The 22,234-nt window shown below is 44.6% G+C and overlaps 3 protein-coding genes across 6 annotated transcripts in view; all 3 read right to left on the reverse strand.

Annotated features, from left to right (window-relative positions):
• On the reverse strand, positions 1-5,032 carry LOC128145613 (disintegrin and metalloproteinase domain-containing protein 20-like). Its single transcript, XM_052795993.1, has 2 exons — positions 4,945-5,032; positions 1-3,128 (listed from the first exon to the last, which is right to left on the reverse strand). The coding sequence occupies exon 2, from the start codon at positions 3,071-3,073 to the stop codon at positions 359-361; it is 2,715 nt and encodes a 904-aa protein (XP_052651953.1). The 5' UTR covers positions 3,074-3,128; positions 4,945-5,032; the 3' UTR covers positions 1-358.
• LOC128145614 (disintegrin and metalloproteinase domain-containing protein 21-like) lies at positions 4,370-11,988 on the reverse strand. Its single transcript, XM_052795994.1, has 2 exons — positions 11,904-11,988; positions 4,370-6,933 (listed from the first exon to the last, which is right to left on the reverse strand). Exon 2 carries the CDS (start codon positions 6,914-6,916, stop codon positions 4,625-4,627), a length of 2,292 nt encoding a protein of 763 aa, XP_052651954.1. The 5' UTR covers positions 6,917-6,933; positions 11,904-11,988; the 3' UTR covers positions 4,370-4,624.
• Positions 8,813-22,234, reverse strand: part of MAPKAPK5 (MAPK activated protein kinase 5) — a 26,770-nt gene continuing 13,348 nt past the window's right edge. For 3 of the 4 annotated variants that reach the window (XM_052795996.1, XM_052795998.1, XM_052795999.1), the window contains 7 exons: positions 21,571-21,651; positions 17,594-17,781; positions 15,160-15,280; positions 14,362-14,492; positions 13,593-13,714; positions 13,133-13,237; positions 8,813-12,372 (listed from right to left, as the gene is read on the reverse strand). In XM_052795996.1, the coding sequence (XP_052651956.1) occupies positions 12,278-12,372; positions 13,133-13,237; positions 13,593-13,714; positions 14,362-14,492; positions 15,160-15,280; positions 17,594-17,781; positions 21,571-21,651 (843 nt within the window). In that variant the 3' untranslated portion in view covers positions 8,813-12,277. The remainder of the gene's footprint in view (positions 12,373-13,132; positions 13,238-13,592; positions 13,715-14,361; positions 14,493-15,159; positions 15,281-17,593; positions 17,782-21,570; positions 21,652-22,234) is intronic. The other variant, XM_052795997.1, reaches the window with a different exon arrangement.

Consider the following 22,234-nt stretch of genomic DNA (forward strand, 5'->3'; position numbering starts at 1 on the left):
AATCTGTCTATAATCTTTTAGATGCTCAAGTGAATTATTTACTAAAGTCCCACTGTTCTATAGAAAATAAACCAGATCTTTAGCTGCATTGAAAACAACTCTCTAACTTTTACACACTGTTTTCTAACAGCTTCACTTTTTGAATCCAACCCAATTTTATTTACATAGTAGGTAATACAAGAAGAGGAAATACTCGTTTTGTGTAGTTAACTTTCATACAGTTTACACGGTTACATTGTGTAAATTACTTTGTGGAAAATCTCCTGGGACTAGCAGTCCAGCTTCAGGGGTGTACCCACGGCGCCTCTAGTCCTTTCCAAACCTCAGCTGGTGGGTTTCCCACTACTTTCATGGTTTTTTAAACATCTTCTTCTTCCATACTCTGCTCCTCATCTGCAGGAGTCTCACTTCTCTCTGTGGCTAAACTTGTTCTGAAAAACGCAGTTATTGCTGTTCTGTATTTGGTTACAGCAATGAGGAGAGCAATCAGAACAAGGGCAATGGGAACTGTGATCCCAGTTACTGTCCCAAACACTTTATTTTGGACAACGTCCACCATGGACATCATGAGAGACGGTGGAGGGCCGCTGTCCACACTCCCTCCCAGGCCATGGAATTGGCAGTCCGGAGGAGCCCAGCCAGCTTCGCAGTGGCAGTGTTCGAGGTTGTTGCAAACCCCTTTCCCCCCACACAAAATCTTCCTGTCGCACTTTGTCCTGACCATGGCATCTGTGCATGTCTTGTTAATACAGATCTTTTTTGGCCCACATCTGGTGCCATCAAGCCCTTCTCCGATATCAGGTGTATCAATGCTGGCATGGTAGGCTGTGCCCCAGCACCAATCCTCAGGGCCTGGCATCTGAATGATGGTTTCAGACCCCTCCAGAACGGGTATCCTCTTCACATTGACACACTGCAGCCTTCCGCACAGAGCGTTTTGGGGTTTACATCCCACAAAACCAACTTTGGTCCCATCGCCGCCACAGTTGCCAAACCGATCCCCTTTCACGTTCTGCTTTTTGAAGCAACTTTCTGGAGCACCCCGAGCTTCTTTCCCAAAGACTTTTCTGCACAGGTTGTCATAGGTCGCACATTTCCCGCGGTAACAGTAGCTGTCATCGCTGCATGGCGTCCCATCGTGCATGTGCAAATCCTCCGGGCACCACTCAGAAGTCCCGTTGCAATATTCAGGTAAGTCGCACTCGTCCGCCTCTGACCTGCACTTGTGTCCTGCAGCACGAAAGTGGCATTTCTGACAGCATTGCCCAATGGAGCAGACAGCCCCTGGCTTCAGCCTGCAGTTTTGGTGACAGCAGGGATTGCCTCGGCAGTCCTGCGACCCACCACAGTCACACTGCTCTCCCTCATCGATCACCTTATTGCCACAATGTTTAAAATGGAAGAGTCGGTGGGGCTCTGGGATGTTGCATAAGCAGTCGCCATGCCCTCTACTGATCAGGTCTAAGTAGCTCTGCCTGCTGCAGTTGCTGAAAGCCTTGGCGCCGTCGAGCGAGTCTCCCGTCATGTAGCACTTGGTGGCTTCTCCACACACACACTCCTTTTTGTCGTGCTCCATCCCCAGGTTGTGACCCAGCTCATGAGTAAAAATAATTGAAAAGGTTATGAAATCTCTCTGTATATGTGATACAATGCCTGATTGATAACCAGGGTGGCAGATGCTACCTACATACGCCAGCCCAACGATTAGTCCGAAGTCCATGTAAGTAAATAAATGTGCAATGTCGTATTCCATCCTCTGAGAAAGATCCCTATTTCCCCAGTCATTAAAATTTTTAAGAACTTCTTCTATATCCTGGCTGTACCTGATGAAGTTGCTGCGTGTCCAGATCTCCAGCCCGATCAGGCAGATGCGAAGCTTCAGAGGATAGTAGTATGTTTCAGATAAATTGATCGTATCTGTAACCAGAAGCATCACAGAGGTCTCATTGCTTCCTTGGAAGGAAAACAGATAGTGGTCCACCACGACAAATATCTCAACATACATGGTATGCTTCAGTCTCTGAGAGAAGTCACACTTTCCTAAGGCTGTTTTAGCTCCCATCCCACCCAGTTGGTTTTGGATCACCTCATCCATCAATCCACACATCAAGGGCTTGCTCTGGGTCTTCTCTCGCCGATAGAGAAGGTGCTGGAAGGTGAGGGACCCCGGCACAGGTTCAATGCCATAGCTCAAGTTCCCAATTTCCAGTTGCCCCCTCAGACCCGAGCAGGTGCTCAGCGTGACGAGGGAGCCAGGGCTGCCCTCCACATAGCCCAGGTAGTAGCACTCCTCGGGGACATGGGGCTGCTCCACCACTCTTGTCCCCCTGGGGCTGTATGTAATGACTGGCAGGTTTTTCACCAGAAGTCCTCTCTTCTGCGTGAGGTGGATGATGCGGTTGTCCCCCTCCACCCTGAGGACGTAGGACACTTCTTCCTCCACAGCTTTTCCCACCCTGGGGGCCAGTTTCCTTGGCCGGACTATCTCACGGACAGCGTAGCCCAGCGGTGGACGATGGCTGCCTGCCCCGGGGAGGAGAGATGCCACCAACACTGCCCAGACCCCCAGCCTGAGGAGCAGGGCTTTCCCCCATCCGCCATGATGTGCCTGGAGCCATCTCGTCATGAACGCCTTCAAAATGGCAGTAATATGCCTCGAGGAGTGTCCTGCCAACCCTCGCACAGACATCTTAACCCTCTCTCCTTTGAGGCGCTCAGGCAGTGGCCATGCCAGAGTTATCCCCTCAGGGGTGGCACAGGACCCGACGAAGGAGCGTGCCACCCTGCTGCCCTGAGGGGTGGCTGTTCCCCTCAGTGCCCCTTGAGAAGGTTCTGGAAGCACTGCCACCCCTCCCAGCCACCATGCTGCCAGCTGGCTGCGACATGAGGCTGGGGTGGAGTGAGGCCGTGAGACAGGGGGCATGGGTGCTCCTGTGAGGTGACAGGGATGAAGGGCACCCACTCCCTCTGTGTTTCCCTCACTGGGGCACTGTGGGGTGGCCATAGCAGCCAGGGAGATGCGGTTGATCTTCAGAGCCACTCCCCTGCCGCTCAGTGAGATCTGGGGAGCCATGCGTCCTCCCCACCCTCTCCTCCTCCCCAAGGCGGGGTCCAGGCCCAAAGATTTCCTGTGGATCGTGAATTTGAGAATTAACCACAATAACACTCCTCACAGCAAATTAACAAATGTTGATGCCCCTTGGCTACTGCCTCGTCTCCTTTGCCAGTCTGTAAACTAGTGGGGTCCAGATATTTTTCTTAATCACACACCTCTATCAGTAAAAATATTCTGAGCAAGCACCCCCAATATATGCATATTTAGTTATTTATAAATCATATGCCTGTACTTCCAATGTTCTAATATTTTCTTTGGAGACCCTTACTGTAAACACCACCTGCAGGGCATCGGTCAGTGGTTACCCCCACACACCTGACCTGTGCCTGTCAGATGTCAGGCACAGCTTTTTATACACAGAAAAACACATTTCATACAATCCTATGCTAACCGCCAGCTGCACATGAGCACCTGCAGGTAGCAATATCTGCAGCTCTGAATTTATCATTAACCAGGTCTGCCTGGAGGTGAGCAATAGCCCATTCCAGTGGGGTAAATGCCCTTTTCTAGGATGAAGTGCTCCTGCTCTCCAGCGTTTATCTGCTGCTTTGGGAAGTGCTGAAATGTTTGGGGGTTTTTTCTTTTTTTTTTTGCACTATCCTTGTTCTGCTTCCGTGCTGCTCCTGCACCCACTGCTTCCAGCTTGTGCAGACACCCCCGCAGCAGCCTGGCTTTTTTGTCAGCTCAGCCTGGCAGGGATTGGATGCTGCTGACAGTTTCTTTACCTGCTCAAAGCCTTCCTGCAAGCTCCTGTCCAAATGATCCTGCCAGCGTTGTACTTTGCACAGAGGCCACCGACGTGAGCAGTAATGAATATTTTTCCCTCTTCTTTCCCTATTTCCTTTCAGATATATTCCCCATCTTCTTCTCCTGTAGTCAAGACTGAGCCCTTTCTTCCCTCCTCTTGTCTCCTGCTTAACATCACCTGATGTTTTCAGCAGCTCATGTTTGTTCCTGGGCTGCAGTGGAGGTGCTCAGGTATGCCCAGGATGGGCTGAAGGTGGGCACTCTGCCTGGGACCCCAGCTCCAGAGGAGATGGCTATAGGGTGTGGAGAGAAGAGTCCTATACAGTGGTGTGGACAGTTTGAACCCCTTCCTATGAGCCGTAGTGGAGTTTCTTTGCTCAGAGGGAAGAGCAGGTATCCTTTGGGAACTGCATGTTTAGTGGAGAGGGGGACTTGCTGCTGCAGACCCTGATGCTCTGGGCTGAGACACAACTGTTGCTCTTGCCTTGCAGAAGGCTCTGCCTCAGCCAGTGTCTATCAGTGTAAACCAGCAGGCAGATTTTGAACTAACCTGAGTGCCCCTGTCATTTTTGTCAATGACTTTTTTTTCTCCTATGGCATGAAGTCAAGCAAAACAATTTCATTTTGCTATTCTACAGAATAAAAACTAGGTCTCCTAACTCTACACTTGCATCTAGATCAGTTTTAAATGAGTCCACCACAGCTGGAGTCTGAATCTAGCAACTGACTGAGTCCAGCTTTCCACTGCTGCCACATGAAGTCCTACACAGGGCATTTTTGACTCTCAGCTGATTTTGAGCCGTCTTCTTCCGCCTGGTCCTTCACATCCTCCTCAGGAGCCCATTCTCTAGCCCAAAAGCATCCAACAATTCTGTTTAATGCTTGGGTTACTCTGAGCATTCTCATGTGCACAATGACAAGTGCTGCGAGCGCCAGAACAGCAACAGTTATTACAGTCATCCCGATGAGGAACCTAAAAAGCCCCTTTTTAGTGACCGGCGCAGGCCCACTGTCAACACTGCCTCCAAAGCCAATAAACTGGCAGTAGGGAGGTGCCCAGCCGTTGTCACAGTGGCAGTTACCTCTAGTGTTGCAGACACCTTTTCCTCTGCATGTTCTCTTGGCAGAACAGCGGGATGTCAAGTACTTCTCCTCAGGGACACATGTCCGATTAATGCAGATCTTCTTCTCACCGCACTGCATGCCATCCTTAATGACTCCAGCATCCAGGATGTCCACACCCAAGTGGTAGTCTGTACCCCAACACCAGGTACCACCCGCCGGGGTTTGAATGATGGTTGTGTGATCTTCCAGCTGAGGTAGACGTCTAACGTTCGTACACTGCACCCTCCCACACAGGACATTTTCTAGCTTACATTTCTGAAAGTTGACATCTGCCCCGTCTCCCCAGCAATTGCCAAACCGATCGCCTTTCATGTTCACCTCCTGGAAACATGATAGTGGAGCAGGCTTTGCTTCCTTGCCAAAGATACTCATACACTGTAATGTGCGAGATTGGCATTTGCCTGAATAACAGTACCCATCCTCAGTGCACACAGTCCCATCTTGCTTGGCCACATCTGCTGGGCAGTGCTCGGATGTCCCGTTGCAATACTCGGGCAAATCACACAGACCAGCACTCTCCCTACACAGTTCTCCTTCAGGAAGAGGTCTGCAATTCTTGCAGCAGCCTCCAGAAGTGCAAATGGCTCCTTTTTTTTTTTGACAGGTATTGTCACAACAACGATCCAATTTACACTGCATTTCTGAGCCACAGTCGCACTCCTCCCCAACCTCCAGGACGCCATTCCCACAGCGCTGCAGTGCAAAAGTCATTACCAATTCCGGGGCATTATTAAGGCAGAATCCTTGCCCTGATACTATAAAATCAAAATAGTGCTTTTTGCTGCAGTTGCTGAATTGATAGTTCACTGTGCCGTGTGCACTCATGATGCATTTAGAGGTGTTTCCACATCTGCAGTATCTGTCATCATGCTCCATGCCAAGGACGTACCCTAAAACACGAGCGACATGGGCAGCAGTGTCCATGTAAGGCTGTTTTGCAAATGATACAACAGCAGAGGCATGTTTTCTATCACATGCACTGGCAAAGTTGGATTTGCCACCCATGTGCAATGCTCTTGTACCATGATCAAAGTCCATAGAGGCAAACAGACACCCCACATCATGCACGGCATATGTAAGCCTTTGCTGTTTCTGCCAAAGATTAAAATGGTGAAGGACCTGTGTTATGTTTTTGGTAACACTGATCGGGTTCTTCTCCACCCAAACCTCTAGTGCAGTTATCAAGACACGAAGGCGGAAAGAGTAAAACAGTCCATCCACCAGATTGATTATTTCAATAACTTCCAGTGTCACGTTAGTTATACTTCTGCCAAAGGCATCAAAACCTTCCTTGTCCACCACAACAAGGAGCTCCAAATACCGCATATGCCTCTGGGGCTGGAACTGCCCTGTTGCTGTACTGGGACCTGGAATTTGTCCACCTTCATTGGGCATTTTGTACATCACCGTTCCAGGAACCGCTTTCTCCCTCTGCAACAGAAGATGCTCAGCCATGATGGAAGCTGCCAGGGGCTCGATGCTGTAGCTTGAGTTTCCAATCTGTAGCAGTCCTCTGAGCCCAGAGCAGGTAGTCAGAGTCACTGCAGAGTCCAGGATGCCTTCCACATAGCCGTGGTAATAGCAATCTGCTGGCACATGGGGCTGTTCAGCCACAATTTCCCCTCGGGAGTCACGAGTGAATACAGGGAATTTTTTTATTACAAAGTCTTTCTGCCTGAGGTGAATCGTGTAATTAACCCCCTGAATGCTGATGACATAGGACACTTGGTCCTGGCTGGCTTTCCCTGCCTTGGGGCCAAGCTTCCTTGGAATGACTATCTCGTAGGCTGTGTAGCCCCAAGAGGGCTGGGGACTGCAGTCTGTGCAGGGCAGCAGGAGCCCCTGGAGCAGGAAGGAGAAGCCCAGTCCGAGGAGAAGAACGCCTCTACCCGTTGGGGCGCACCTTGGCTGTGTCTGGCTTGGAGCCATGTTCACTGCCTCCCAGGCTGGAGGAAAGAGAGGAAAACATGGATGATGAGACATCAGAAAAGCTGCCTTTAACTCAGTGGCAAATATCCCTTCTCACTCCCAGGACACCTTCCCTCAGGGTTTTGTTCTCTTCTCCCCACTCAGTCTGCAGCCAGGTTCAAGCTGCCTTCTCCCTTCATCCATTCTTAGCTCTTCCTCACCTACCTGTCCAACAGGGAGGTAGGACATGCCAGGAGCCAGCCAGCCTGCCATCCAACTGCAACAGAGCAAACCAGCACAGGGAAAGACCTGGTACAGGGTGGGAAACCAGGGCAGAGCTGCTCTTGGGGCTGGAACAGAAGGAAGGGCCCAAGGGGCAACCGTTTCTCCAGCCCCACTTCAAACGCAAACATTCCATGGGGAGAATGGGACCTGTGCCCCAGGAACCGGCAGAGCTCGGAGCAAGCAGTGCACTAAATACACCCTATCTCATCGCTAAAAGCCTGCTGCACCCTACTTGGGCTGACCCCGTTTGCTGAGAGCCTGATGAGCCAGCACTGCTACAGCAATTTGTTTAAAAGGGGATTAAGCATTCATAAGTGGAAAGCAATAGAAGATTACCCAGGAAACAATGATTTGCTTGCTAATGGGACCTTCAGCTGCAGCAATAAGAGCCTTCAGTGTCTGTTGACAGATATCCTTGCAGGGCTCCTCACTCAGCTGAGCGTGTGTCACTGACTGTTTTAACTGTTCCAGGGGAGTTTTCTTGCTGGAAAGGGAGAGGCATTCTTTGGGCCATACAGCCTTCTATGAGTAAGAGAGAGTCTTTTCTTGTGCCACTTCTATAGGGCACTTGCAGCTGGTTTGGCTGCCTTAAATACTCCCAGGATGCTTGGAAATTGTTCTGTCACTTCCCTTCCCAATGCTATGGATGCTCTGACAGCCACTCACTATCCAACACACTATTAACTCCTCAAAGGTACCAAGCAGATGGATGTTAACTCTTACAAAGAAAGTGGCCTGGGGCACACTGGCACTCACAGCTGTCCCACTGCCTCTTTTCAGTGCCACTTTTGTTCTGAAACGCTCAGGTGACAAGGGTCTATCTGGTTGCTGTCAACAAGCCAGGCAAACCACGCTTGAGGAGAATAAAAATATTTCCAGAGCCAGAAAGCATACAAGTGCCATGCTTGACAGCACTAGTCTGTGTTCAGAAGGGCTGAGTGCCTAAGAGGCGAGAAGCACTCCAGTGCTCCCTGGCAAAGTGCACTGCCAGCCTGAACAAAGGCCAACCCGTTTCTCATCTCCTCGTGTCTCCCAAGTTGCCGGTCCTGCCACAAGTGCCTGCAGGGCTCCTGCTTCAGCCAGCCTCAGCAAAGGCACCCTGCAAAGATCGTCATCCCCAAAAAAACAGTTCCTAGCTCCTGCCCCAAAGAACACGCTTGGCAGAATGGAGGAGCCGTTATACCTGACAGGGGAAATACCACTGAACACAGAACAACGCATCCCTCGCTTCCCTGACCGCCCAAAGTCACAGCTACAAGAAAAATCCTATAGACCTTGGGGGGTTAAGCGGTAGCACTGGGCATGTACTGCTGCTGTCTAATGGAAAGCAGTATTTAACAGGCAATTTCAGGTTACGTTGCCAGGCAGAGCACAAGATTTTCTAGGGCTTTATCCAGCCTATCCTGTCAGTCATTCTTTCGTCTCAAAGCCTCACGGCACTCCTGCAAAATATAAAGCAAAGCGCTTATTCACATTTGTATGGCAGGTGGGACGGAGGACTGAGCATGGCAGGACAAGTCCGGGGGTGGCAGGAGAAGCACGCTGCTGTTACCTCCAGGCCACAGCTGTCCTTCCTCCCTTCTGTATCACGAGCACTTGGGAACCAAACAAAAGCAGCCAGGAACTTTTAAGTTTAGTAAAATCATTTATATACACCAATGCATAATATTTACAATATAATACTGATCCAAAATAAACTAACATATTACAGGTAACACTGAAAAGGAGAAATGGAAACATTTTAATACACAGAAGTTAAACATGGCATATGAGGACAGACTCAGATTTCCAAAAGAAAAACCTGAAGTAATGACAGCAAAACTCTGACATGTTGCTATTTCCAATCGAAAACTCTTTTGCCTAGTCAAGTTCTTCTAACTTTTATATTTATATATATATATATATATATATTTTAAAATAATCAAGTCACAGGAGAAGTCAGATATACATAAAATTTTGAAAAGGTCAAATGATTTCAGATTTTTCTCTTAAATAAAATTCTAAAAACAAAAAACCTACAGAGCTTTCCCATATCCTTTTAGTGTTTGTACAAAGAATGTCTTCTTTGATCCCACACAACCCTTCCACCTCAAGATATTTACAATATTCACAGTCTGCTAAAAAGGATCAGTAGATTTATTACCAAGTAAAACCTTCCATAATCAAGACAAGGTATCATCTTGCATTTATGTCAACTGAAAAATATAAAAACACAGGAAGGAGAAAGTAAAATACTACTTTAAAATATGTAAATTAATCCATTAAAGTGTATTTAATTTTGAAATCTAAACCATAACTTTTTAAAGAGGAAAAAAATTAACTCTCTCATGGAAATAAAACCATTTGACCTTGAATCTTCAAATTGTGTTTTCTTAATCTGTCCCTTCCTACCTCCATTTTACATCAGGCCATTCTTATTTATCACAGACAATAAAATCTATAGTAAATCCATAAAAAGCAGTTCCTTATCACAAAAGCCCTTAGAAATTTGGCTTCCCTCCAGATACCAAAACACACTTCACAGTCAGTCGCAAACGTACCCACCTCACTATGAGCAGCTTGAAATTATTCTGTTGTGTAAGTTAAGGGACCATGAAGAGAGGAGGGACCCTCTAATACACAGTCAGATCCTATCTTCTCTGTTCATTTCTGAGCTGCCTTGGATGTCGGCAAGCAGCAGTTGCTCTCACACCCCAAGGTGCTGCCCACTATACCAAACACACACCGGTACTGCAGAAACAGGCTGAAGCCATTTCCTACAGACCATTACACAACAGCATACAAGCCTTGCCACTGTCATCTTTAACACTAGAGAACCTGACGGAGAAAAAATAGGTCCCAGTGTGTTACACCCAGTCTTGCTCACAACGTGCTTGGATGGTATCGGGCTGTGGCGTGGCAGTAGTCTCTGCTGGCTGCACTGTGCATTGACCATAAAGAGTTGCTACAGTTTGATCCATTTTTCTGCTAACAACTTCTGGCTCCCAAGAAACTGCCCGAGTATTTTCCTCCTCGGAGGGGAGAGTTGCAAAGTGCTTCTGTAGGGAATTTTTTGCACTCCCATTCAAACAAAGGTGATTTCCTTGTTTATTTCTCTATTTGCCATACTTAGAAGTTTCAGTACAATGAGATTTCACAGAAAAAACCATGGATTTCAAGTTAAAAAGGAAATGATCTATTACGTTTAAAGACTGTGTGGATGTTGACATGACCTAGAATTTAGGGCAAGGACAGAAATGCACATAATAGGGCCTGCAAACTTGCTGATACCACCAAGAAATGACAAATACTCTCATCGCTTGCGAATTCTCTACAGTTGTCATCGATACCTGTCAGTGCACAAATATTCCATGTAGTGTCAGAGGTACAATTCTGGCTTACACAAAACCTCCCTGTTTCCATCAGAGAAAGTGATGGTTAAGTAGGGACTGTAGTTCTTACTCTGCAATAAATCAGGCATTGGAAAACTGTCAACAGGATTAAAAGAAAGCTGACAAGGTGCTGACGAAGAATGGGAAATGAAGTATCTCCTTCATGTAGAAAAACTAAGTCACTGTTTACAAAATTTTATAGAAAGAGTCAGACACTGGGTTTGCCATCCAAGCTAAAGGTTGCAAGGAAGTCTGGTATAGAAAAGAGACAAAAAAGAACAAGGCTGGACTGCCGTAAGAGTAAATTGGGAGATTCATGGCTCAGGTTTGTAAATGTAAACCCAAAATTAATGAGCTATGAAATATAACAATGATGTTCAAGAGTCATTACTAATAGCCCTGAATTGGCACTTCAGTCTGCAGACCAAACTCATTCAACGTCTGCACAGGTTTAGTACCAAAATATCTCTATAAAAAGCCTTCGACTGGTCTCAAAAGAAAGAAAAGCATCAGAAGGTAGAAAACTAGAAATATGTACAGATTCTTTTCATTTGTTTGTTTAATTAAGATTAAAAAAGCAGCTTTTGGAGCCAATGTTCCAGACTAGTGTAAGAATCTGCCCTGGGCAGCCTCATGGTCCAGGCAGCATAAGGACGTGTGTCAAGGAGCAGCCCTGCATCTGTTGCTCCCCCAGGAGGAGCTCGAAGGCATCAAAGAGATGGGGAGCTTGGACTCCAAAGGGTGACACAAGAGAAGGATCACCGGTGGATTCACACAGCAGCACTATGACCCTTGCCAGGATGATCTCTTTCAAACAAGAGGACAAGTTTGACACCAAGTGTTGGATCTTCTAGAAAGGAAAGAATGAAGTACATGGGTGGAACACACACAACTTCTGAGGTGGGGATGAAGCAAATGAACCCCACTTACTTTTGTCCGTAGAAGATCCCACCATGAAAATAAAAATAACTTGTACATAAGTAACTAGAACATTCTTCTATTCTGCTGTTGAACAATATGATAAGAAGAGGAGTCTTATGTTGAATGGCCCATTCAGCCTTAAAAAAGGTCTGAGAAAGATGGGGAAGAAGGAAGAAAAAAAAAAAAATGGGGCTAAGCCTTAAAGAAGGTCCAAGGAAGACAGGAAGAAGAAAAAAAAGAGGGCTACTGATCAGAACTGAAAAATACAGCAAGCATATGGACTCAGGTGCCCTTGGCAAGGCCAAGCATGGCTCTTGGGTCATCTAGCGAAACAGAAGGCTATTTAGTTGCCTCTACATAAAGACTCAGAATTTAGGTGCAAAGGGTAGCTATGAAGTTTGTGTTTCACAGCACTTGCTTCAAGTACTTACTGAGCAGGGTGTTGAGAAACTGTGGCTGTCTTGTTCACATACATAGTCATTGCAGCTGGCTGTATGTATAGCAGATGGAAGGCAGCTTCTGCAACTGGTTATTAAGAAAAAGAATGGTCTTTAACAATATAATTTGCCCTGTCTGGGGGACTCATGATTAACAGTACATAAGTGATCATATATACCTCAAGGAACTGAGTTTTAAAAAAATATTACAGTACCAATGATTTTTTTGTATCTACAACTATACAGCATTTTCAAGCAGTATGGAAATTTAATGAAATAATTATGATTTATTAATTTACATAAAAATACTTTTTACAGTTAAAGAATAAATCTTAAATGGTAAAAAAAATAAGATTAAGAAGCTCCAGCTATTGAGAGTCATGGGAGTTTGTCTGCTCTTCGATAACTTGTTTTACTATTTCTGCCAGTTTTAGTCGATCCACTTTATCTGTGAATCCTCTGCCTGAAAGGAAAAGAACAGGTAATCAGCTGGTGCTGGGCACAAGGAGTAAAGCAAGCATGGCTGCAGTTATACACTAACTGAACACAAAACAATGCTTTACACAGAAACTTAGGACATCTGCAAAGGAACCAAAATGAATTATGATGTCTAGTTCCACTGAGAAAACTGAGCACTTAAAAACCTAAATTAAAACCAACCAAACAAAACAAAATGAGGGAAGAGGCACGACCAAGCCCTTGTGAACCTGGCTGACGCCCCTGATCGCCTCATATTCATCAGCATCTGCTCCTGGGGGCTGACACCTCTGCCACCCTGTTTTGTCAAGGAGCTATCTGAACACTTCCAAGGCAGCTGGCCTAGTTTAATTCTGTTTCCTACCCAAACTGAGCAGAAGAGATCTTGTGCTGACATAGATGAGGGCAGCAGTCTCCAGCAGAAAGAACGCAATAAACAGCTGGAAGGAAACTAGCTCAAAACAGCTAAAGCTGTTTCTGAAGTGATGATCCATTTGTGCTGTTATGTTCCTACATGACTTGATGCCTTTGAAAAGTCTACCCTGAACCTCAAATAGAAATTTTAAAGCAGAACTTTCAACCTCATTTCTAGAACACCCATGCCAGCAGAAGGACTGAAACAGTGTCAAAACCTAAATCAGTTTGGCACAAATTCAAGAAATTCGTTTTTATTTCCATACAAGAAAGTCACTGCTCTTTCACCCAGCATTAGCACCATCCTCCATAGAAGAGAAGGAATTCCTCACCATTCCAGCTGAAGCTCTGAAGAGTGTCTCGCAGCAACTTACACTCTCGATTATACTTCCACGCCTCCTGCATCACTTCATTCAGCTTCTCATCTTCATTCTCTCCTGTTTAGATGAACAAAGATAAATAGGAGGTTTGTCATTCTGCCTCGCAGCAACATTCAGAGGTTCAGTAAACAATACATGCAGTTATTCCTCCTTGCCTCACGCAAACTAGGAAATCAGTTTGAAAGCAGACACTCCTGTTTGAAAGTTACTTTAACAGCTCTGCATGTCACTGTTGACACTAAAATATGCATGCACCAAAATTATAGTCCACAGATAACACTTTCCTCTTCAGACTAAGACAACAGGAGTTTTGTTTATCTTTCCTCACCACTGACACAGAGTGATCTTGAGGCACAGTAAAAAGTCAGTGTCTTGTCATGTTTAAGAATGTAACTTTCTTAAAAGTGGCAACCTTTACCAGCCTGTGGTAGAATGCACTGAGCAATCACATCTCTGAGCTTTTCCAGAGCCACGTTGGAATCGTTACTTCCATTCTCAGGGTCATGGATATAGACACCATCCTTTGGCTTAGTGCTGCAAAAGAACAAGGAGGAAACAATTACAATTTGAATGCAACTCAAGTCCGTTACTCATTGCATAACTGCACCAGTAAAAGGGTCTCTTTCACTCTCTGGAAAGCTGGGACGGGGAGCTAGATTTAGCATTAATTATAACAACGTCCTATATTATAAGGCCACTTTAAATATGAAGAAAAAAATAAATATTCCTTTAAATTAATTCACGTAAGGGTAATCCTAAAACGCATTATCCCATTATTTTTCAGATAGGTAACTCGAACAAAGAGAGGGAGATTGCCTGACTTTTTCAGTAAATAAATGTCAGGATCAGAAAAAAATCTTGGAATTCTTTCTCCCAGTTTGCCTTACCTTATTCAACATGTGACTCATCTTCTCATAAGGGATCTGTTCCACTACCTGTGTAATACAATAACACTATCCAATCTCCTTCCTGCCCTCACTGGCATATCTTGGAAGACACACCATATTGGGCAAGTATTACTTGACTCCAACTACCCACTTCAGCATGAAGAGTGTGTCAACCAAATCAGAAATTCAGGAGCATGGTTAGAGTTGAATGAACCTGTAACATGCTTAAAATCATTCTCCAGGCATCACGGCTGCCTACACTTTGATCTTTCAAAAACAGCTTTAGAGAGTTACCCCAGTAATTTCCTTTTGCGCAGGATTGGGTTGTTGACAGAGTGAAGGGGTTTGAGACTGACTTTGAGGTCTTGGATTCTCATGTTTGCAAGCTGTTCTGCATGAGCCTGTTGTATCCCTGCAACCATTGCCTGGAATGAAAAGGAGTTGCACTTGATGTTTTAATTAGCTTCTGTGTGAATTAAAGAACAATATATGGACAACGTTAGCCATGGGAAAAAAAAAAAAAAAAAGATATGTACCAAAATCCTATTTGTTTCAGAGATACGTAACGAAAATCAGGTTTGCATTACGCAAGACATGATTAGAGCTACAGTCATTGACTGCGGGACAACATATCCTGACCTCACAGGGGATGGATAGGACAAAGGATCATCTCTACTTCTCATGTCCACAACCTTAAGAGTGCTGACTGAACTCCTCTTTGAGCAGAGTTTAAAGGAAGCAAGAAGGGCTATTCATTTGCTGCTAATTAATGGGGGCATAGCTGTATTCAGGTATAAAACATGGGGAAAAACGAGAAAAGACAGAAGAGTCATCAGGCATGTTTACTGCCACACTCTGTTCTCTACTTGTTAGCACATGGCTGCTCTTTACTGCCTATCTTGGAGTATCTTCTCCTAGCCCAAATTTCAAATGGAACTGTCTCCATTTTCTTACAAAGATCTTAGGCTCTCATTAAGACAGAAGGGGAGCTCTTTATCTGCATAACATCACGTGAAAGAAAACACTCAAACCATCCAAGAGCTACCCAGCTCTCCTGTGGATCATTCTGATAAAGTAAAATGTTGTTTAGACCTTGTCCATCATCAGCTGGGCAGAGGGTAGGATGTTATCAAGTGCTTCGGTGGAATTGAGCCAGGGATGGTCCAGCACACCTTCAATGGTCAGCCGTTCCTCAGGTTTGACCTTCAGCAGCCTGGGAGAGGAATCAATCAGTCCATAAAGAGGTCTTTGCTGATTTACAATGTGCTGCTCTGTCTGGGATCGGAGCACTTAATCTCTAAGCATTAAAGGGGCCAAAAAAGAAACTCCTCCTAACAACTACAACACTAAGCTGACCCCAAAGCAGACTGACCTACCAGCTTCATTGACCACTGCTGTGGTGATATTTTAACACTATCACAGCTCATTCAGTTATATTCAGCAACTCAGTGTAAAAGAAAGGTGCTGAAGGCCATTTTAGTAATACCTGTGTACTACTGAACTCTATATTCACATCCTCCCAGATGGGAAGTTTTCTTCCAGATGAACTGGAAATGATCCAGACTGACACTCTCTGCAAATGCACATGTAGAGCTCATCCACATAATAGTCTATACTCATACCAAGGACTCTGGGTGTGGTGAAGTAAGGCAAAGTTTCAAAGTTGGAAACCCGTATGCTGAATTAACTGATTTCACCATGCAACTTCTTAGCTTTTCTCTGCCTCCAAAAGCCTCAAGTAATGGACACTTTGGCAGGCTACAGCACCTCAAAGTAAGAAGGAACTTTACTCTGAGATCTCTGAAAACTCCATGGAATTAAATTTTATTAGAATGAAACCCTGGAAAGAGATTTTGCAGATAAACTCCTGTTCTCATGATAATCACAACTGTTTAATAAAAAAAGTAAAATTTCACACAGAGTGCTGACGAGTTATCCCAAGAGTCTAAATTAGAAACAGAATGACTTGATGAGTTTGTCATGCTTTCTTAGACAACACTCTAAATCAGCTTCCTGCCTGCAAAGCAGAATTGTTTAATGTACCAAGAAAGTGGAAATAACTTTTACAAAATGTCAGCAGGACCACAGGCTAGCTCATAAATTTCACTTGCAAGGCCATGCTGCCAAACAGGTCATAAGTTCAGTTTTGATACAAGAACCCAAGACACATGCATTCCTTTTCCATAGGTTTTCAAAGTCCTAACCTATTACAAAGCACTCCAGCTCATAAAGCTTGAGGTCAGAAATCAGCTCGACATGCTTGAAAGGAAGCAGCTGCTTGAATGCAAAATATGACCTCCAGAAGCAAGACTCCACATGAATAGCAGTCCACATAAATAAAATGTAAACTTATCCAGAATTATATAAAGTCTAAATGTATTCCTGCACTATAAACACAGATTCAGCCTCACTGGCTGGAAAAGACAAGCAGGAAAGGGAGTCCTGATAACGTTAGTGAGAGAATTAAGTGAAGTGAACTGAAACCAAGTAACAACATTCTGTGAGCTGAGTTTCATGGCCATTTTAAAAGACAATGAAACCTATTGACTGTGGAGCTTCTGAGTGAGAATAAAGAGTTGACCTCGGTATTAACAGAAGTTTCACTGCAACGTAATCTGCAGTTTATTTGGCAAAAAGTTGTGGGCTCTCCTGCACTGCTATAAACAGGTCCCAGCACCCTTTCCAAACAATGTTAAGCCTTTGGAAATTTTACAGTATGTCAGGAGAGACAATGACAGTTTAAAATTATTTAACCAATTGATTTTTTTCTATTTTATGTTGCTTTTATCCTTCAAGTTCCTCTGGTGATACAAGCAAAGGCAGTAAGTCCCTCTCACGTTTTAAAAAATAAGTGAGGTCAAGACCTAATCAGTGCCACATTCTTGCTTTCAAACAGGACCACGGGATCACAGTCCTTGAAACATTTGCAACTGAGATGTGCATTGCATAAAAAACAGTTTCCATTAGCATTTAGAATAAAATATCAATGCAAAACCTTATCTCATAGTCTGACACCTTGTGACAGATCTTAACCTCCCTTTCCATGCCTCTCTTTTGACTCCTGTTAGACTGTGTATTATGTGCACAGGGTTTTAAGGGACAGATCTACCAGCTCCTATTATGCCACCTAAATGTCCCCCGATTTCAACAGGAGTTTAAACATTATCACAGGAGATATGTGCCTAGAGAGCACTTGCAGATGTGGCAGCCAGTCGTCTATATTGTTCTGGAGCAAGGTAGGGTACCCGTTCCCCTTAAAGGCCGAATGCACAATGCACTCTAGCAACTTCAGAGACAGGAGACATCAAAAATTGAACACAACAGTTGGGGAGGGAAAAAAAAAAAAAAAAATTTACCAGACTTCATTTGTGCTGAATACAATAGAAAATTTTTCAGCTGTATGTGCTGCAGACAATTCCCCCCGCCTTTGGAAAAATAAGCCCTTTGTGATAATGCACTTTCAAGTGATTTTCCAATTTCTTAATATAAGCAAAGAGCAATACAACATTTTCCTCAACTGACTCACTTTCGCACAATGTCTTTCGCCATTTCTGAGATCTGGCTCCACTCTTCCTCTGGAAATTCAAAACTTCCTGTCATGATCTTTTTCCGCATGTCCTTTGGAATTGTCCGACTGTGGTGTTTGGAGTAAAACGGAGGGTATCCACACAGCATCACGTAAATAATGACACCCAGGGACCACAAGTCACAGCTCTGAAAGCAAGGAAATGATCACTTTGGGGCGCAATTTGCAGCAAGCAGTGGTGTAGCTATGTTAAGAGTTCTATGTGATTCCCTAAGAAAACAGAAGCACAGCTCAGCCTCCTCTTAAAGGTCCATCTGAGGAACTTCATGGATAAATACGGCAAATACGTAAGCACAAGATAACTCCAAGCTGCCAAGCTAAACTACTTCCAGTACCCAAAAGTAGCTTGTTTACAGAAAGCGCGCCTGTAACTCTGTGCTATGCAATGGTAAATTGTATGGTAACAGCCAGTGCGTCAGAGGCATGAGCAAGCTGCGCGTTTATTACATCTCTCAGGATGCTTGAATCTCAGTCTCTCAGTACCAGAACATAAAGCAGAACACAGTCATTTTTTAGAACGTGAGACTAAAAAAAGAAGCACCATCAAACAAATGAGCTAGCAGGGATACTTCATCAGATGTCTGTAATGAAAAATGCACGTCCTGAAAGCCACGGAGATGAATAAGCTTCAGAAAGCCAGAAGCAGTATTTCACAGCTGCTTACGCTGCGCTCCCTCCTGTCCTCCCACCTCAGTCTGGAGCTCCCTCCCCTGCCCTTGCACTAGTGTTACTGCTGACATCATACAGAACAAGTTCACCCAGGAGGTGGATCCAGCCAACAACCAGCTCAGTAAAGAAGCTGAAAGCCAGATCTATTCCCCATCTGGATCACTGTGCGTTCACGCAACATAGACACTACTTGGGAAGAAAGGAAGAGGACCATAACAGCCTAGACTTCAATTCAAGCTTCTGTTGGACCACATCCTTAAGGATGGGGCTCTGTTATCACTTGACTATGGCATGGTGCAGACTAGGGCTGGTAGGACCTGCTCTGACCCTGGCCACCTACTCCCAATACTTCTTTTGTGCCAACACTAGCATTTGTACAGCTAATTATTTATTTTTACTAGCTTGGTTTTCAGCCCTATCAGTCCTCCAGGGGACTCCCAAAGGTTTATGCCAGCACAAGGATGGACAGGAACACACAGCCAAGCGTAAGCAGAAGCCTGAACTCCAGCCAGGCTCAGGTGATTGTGGAAAAGACACACAAGGGCAGATTTGGGGAACTGGGGAGGTTCCGCAATCAGTTTACACAGACAGAAGTCTGCACAGCTGCCAACTGAAGCAACCTCAGCACCACCCTTTCTGCCCCAGACTGTATATTCCACTGCCTACTCTAGGACAGCACCGGTGTTCATGAAGCTGCTCAGATGAACTCAGCAAACACAGAATCCCTGACTCCAATAACTGTTTATTGACTGGATCAACACTGACCCAAGAAGGGGCCCTTAAAGGTGAGACTGTTTCCTTCTGGAGGGAATACACTTAGATCAGCTCGCACTAATCATTATATCGAACCCTTGGCTTTTTGGCTTTTACAAAACATGTGGATACTGATAACGAAAGAAACTCCAAGGAGTTACCCCGCATACGTATGGCTTAAACAACTTGCTGAAAAGCAATCTCATATGGCTCTAGAAGTCTAAATTTCTATTTAGGTACCTAAATTCTCATCATTTTTCCATTAACTGGAGATAATTTCTAATGAAATCAATGGGGCTTTAGGCATATAAGTAGGAAACAGGCATCTAAGTTCTTCATGGATATGGTTCTCAGATTCTATTTCTCAAGAGTCAACCCCTTTCAGCCATGACATACACACTCATATTTGATCCAATACACACACAACTTAATAAAAATACTCAGGAATCAAAGATGTGTTTTTTCCCCCCAATTTAAGTCTGTGGGATAGCGCTGCTGATCATGAAGGTGGATCACAGGCATCTCCACTCAGGCTCTGAATCGCTGTGGAAGGACAGTGTACCTGGGAGTTTATCACAGTCTATTTCAGGGAACTAGGTATATGCCAGATGCTGCTTTTGCAGTGAGTCACACTTGGCAAAGTAAGGATGAGGCCGCTTCTTTCAGCAGCCTTTCCAGTTAGTGCCACCATGGCTGAAAGCAGTTCAGAGTGACCAATCAATTCTTTAGATGAAACACAAAATCACATTATAAATCCCAGAAGATCAAGGCAGCTGAACCTTCTCAGTACGTGAGTTAACTCCAGTTGGTATCTGTTTTCAAGGTTCTTCCATTCAGTACAAGAATATGACCCCTATTTTGCTTCAGGTGCCATGGCCAGAGGTTTTTGGTTCATTACAAGAACAAGACAGCTGTCAAACCGTTACCAACATGAACAGTGAGCAACCACTTCTAGGTGTCTCTAGAACTGCATCTACTCCCTTGGAGAGGGCTATAGTTGGAGAATAAATCTGCTTCAATCCACAGAAGTGGAATTCTTGACCCTGCCTTGTGAGGCTTAAAATTTATAAAAAACAATTTTCCCTGTGACTGGGGTTCACATGAGACAGGGCAGAAGAAACTCTGTATTGAAAAGACTATCGGCACCTGTCCAAGAACTCCAAGAAGTGCCTGGCTTCAATCATCAATCTGTTCTCCGGGATGGAGAAGAGATAATCATGACCCTGAAGAAGGCAGATTCAAGATTAGGAAACACATGCGGACATTCAGTGAAAGTTATCTCTGCCTGTCTTTGCTTTAGCTCTCTATAGAAGGTTACTAAAATATAACACTATATATCAAACTACCCCCTCTAGCATGTGGTGGGTTAAACAACCATCCTTGAAGCTGGAATCAGTATAGATACTTAGCACTGCAATCAGAAACCAGCTAACTTCAACCCAAATTGACACTCTGAAAGAACACTCAGTGGTTCAAACACTGCTAAGCCAGCAGCAGACAGTGATGATAATATGGAGGAAAATGTTTTGGAATGACCAAAAAGGAGTACAACCTTTCAGGACACTTTCTGTCACAACTTTGCCAAGACTCTAGCAGCAGTTGTTATTGCCCATGGCTAGTGCTACAGACAACACAAAACACTACCTGTCATTTTGCAGAAGATCCCCAATACAGACAAGGTACCACCACAGCTGCCTGAACAAGATAGCCTAAACAGTGCTTTGCACATCCAGAAACTCTGGCTGACAGCAGAAAAGAGGTTTCCTTTGAACCAGCCTCTTGTGGAGGTGAAAGAATTTCCCACATGGTCACACTCCAGCAGAATCGCTCTACTCTCTCCAATATCTTGTTAATATTTAGTGCTCCTTTAACAGTGTTTGTATATTTTTCCTTTAATTAGAGGATCATTAATTAGGCTTGGAACAAGTGTGCATTTCATTATTCACTCTGTCAGAAAGAACGCAGAGCCAGCCACACCTTTTAGCGTGCCACTTCTAAACTGAGAAAGCCAGCTACCTGCACAGATTATCTTCTAATTTGCTAGTTCAACTGAATGAAACTTGGTCTGAACCTAATACATTTAAGGGGAGAAATACCACTGTATACCTGGTCACTCCTTTTAGAAAAGCCAAAGGAACCACACTTTTGAGAAATACGGCCCCAAAGATACTACTTCCTTACAGCTGAAAATACACGTGTACATGAAATAGCAAGCAACATGACATTTCCCTACTGTTTCCTGTACATACTGCTTTTTACTCAGTGTGAGATATTTGGCTAGTTAGATGTATTCCTGTCACAGAGATCAGAACAACTTTATTGCTCCTGGCCTTAAGTGTGTAATTCCAGTGCAATAAAGTTCATGGCCTTAGGTGATAAACCATGTCTATAGACAACTACTTCAGCAGATACATCACAGGGTGGGGAGTGGCGGGGGGGAGGGCAGAGACACTATGCTTTAAAGATATTGACTTGTGGACTGTTTCATAGCTTACCTTGTTATAAGTGTAAGGTGTTGGAGAGGTGGGGATAATACCAGATTTTTCTTTCTGATGCCGTCTTTGTGCCTCCAATACCTGTTGCCATGAGAGGGGGGGGGGGGGGGGGGAAAGCAAAATACATCTCATCTACAGGCACCACAAGCAGCAATGCCTATGCCAAAGACATTTGATGCTTTTTCAATCGGTGAGTTTATTCCAGCTACTGAAGACTCTGCCAAACTCAAACTGTTCTTCCTAAGACAGACTGGAACTTTCTACATGGGGAAAATTTCGGCTAAAATATTTTGCTGCTTTGGATGTAAACTCCAGTTTTGCCTGAATTAAAGCAATTGCTCATACCTCTTTTGTTCAAAACCTCTAACACCTCTATGCTTTGGAACTAGAACCTAAACTGTGTGGAGGGTAACCCTAGCTCCAGAGATATCCCTTTTTACCTCTCCCATGAACAAATCACATCAAATTTGTCACTTGCTGATCAAATCTGGGTTTCTGGGTTTCTCCAAAAATCTCAGTTCAAATATGCTCAGGAAAAGCTTTCTATGGGTTTGGTAGTTCACTTGTTTTATAAACCCTGTCTGTAGTGCACATGGCCCTTCACCAGCAGGCTCCAGTTGAGGAGGCATTTTCAGGGCATTCGACTGTGGCTGCATGGTCTGAT

Source organism: Harpia harpyja, chromosome 9 (assembly GCF_026419915.1).
Source record: "Harpia harpyja isolate bHarHar1 chromosome 9, bHarHar1 primary haplotype, whole genome shotgun sequence".
NCBI classification, from domain to species: Eukaryota; Metazoa; Chordata; class Aves; order Accipitriformes; family Accipitridae; genus Harpia; species Harpia harpyja.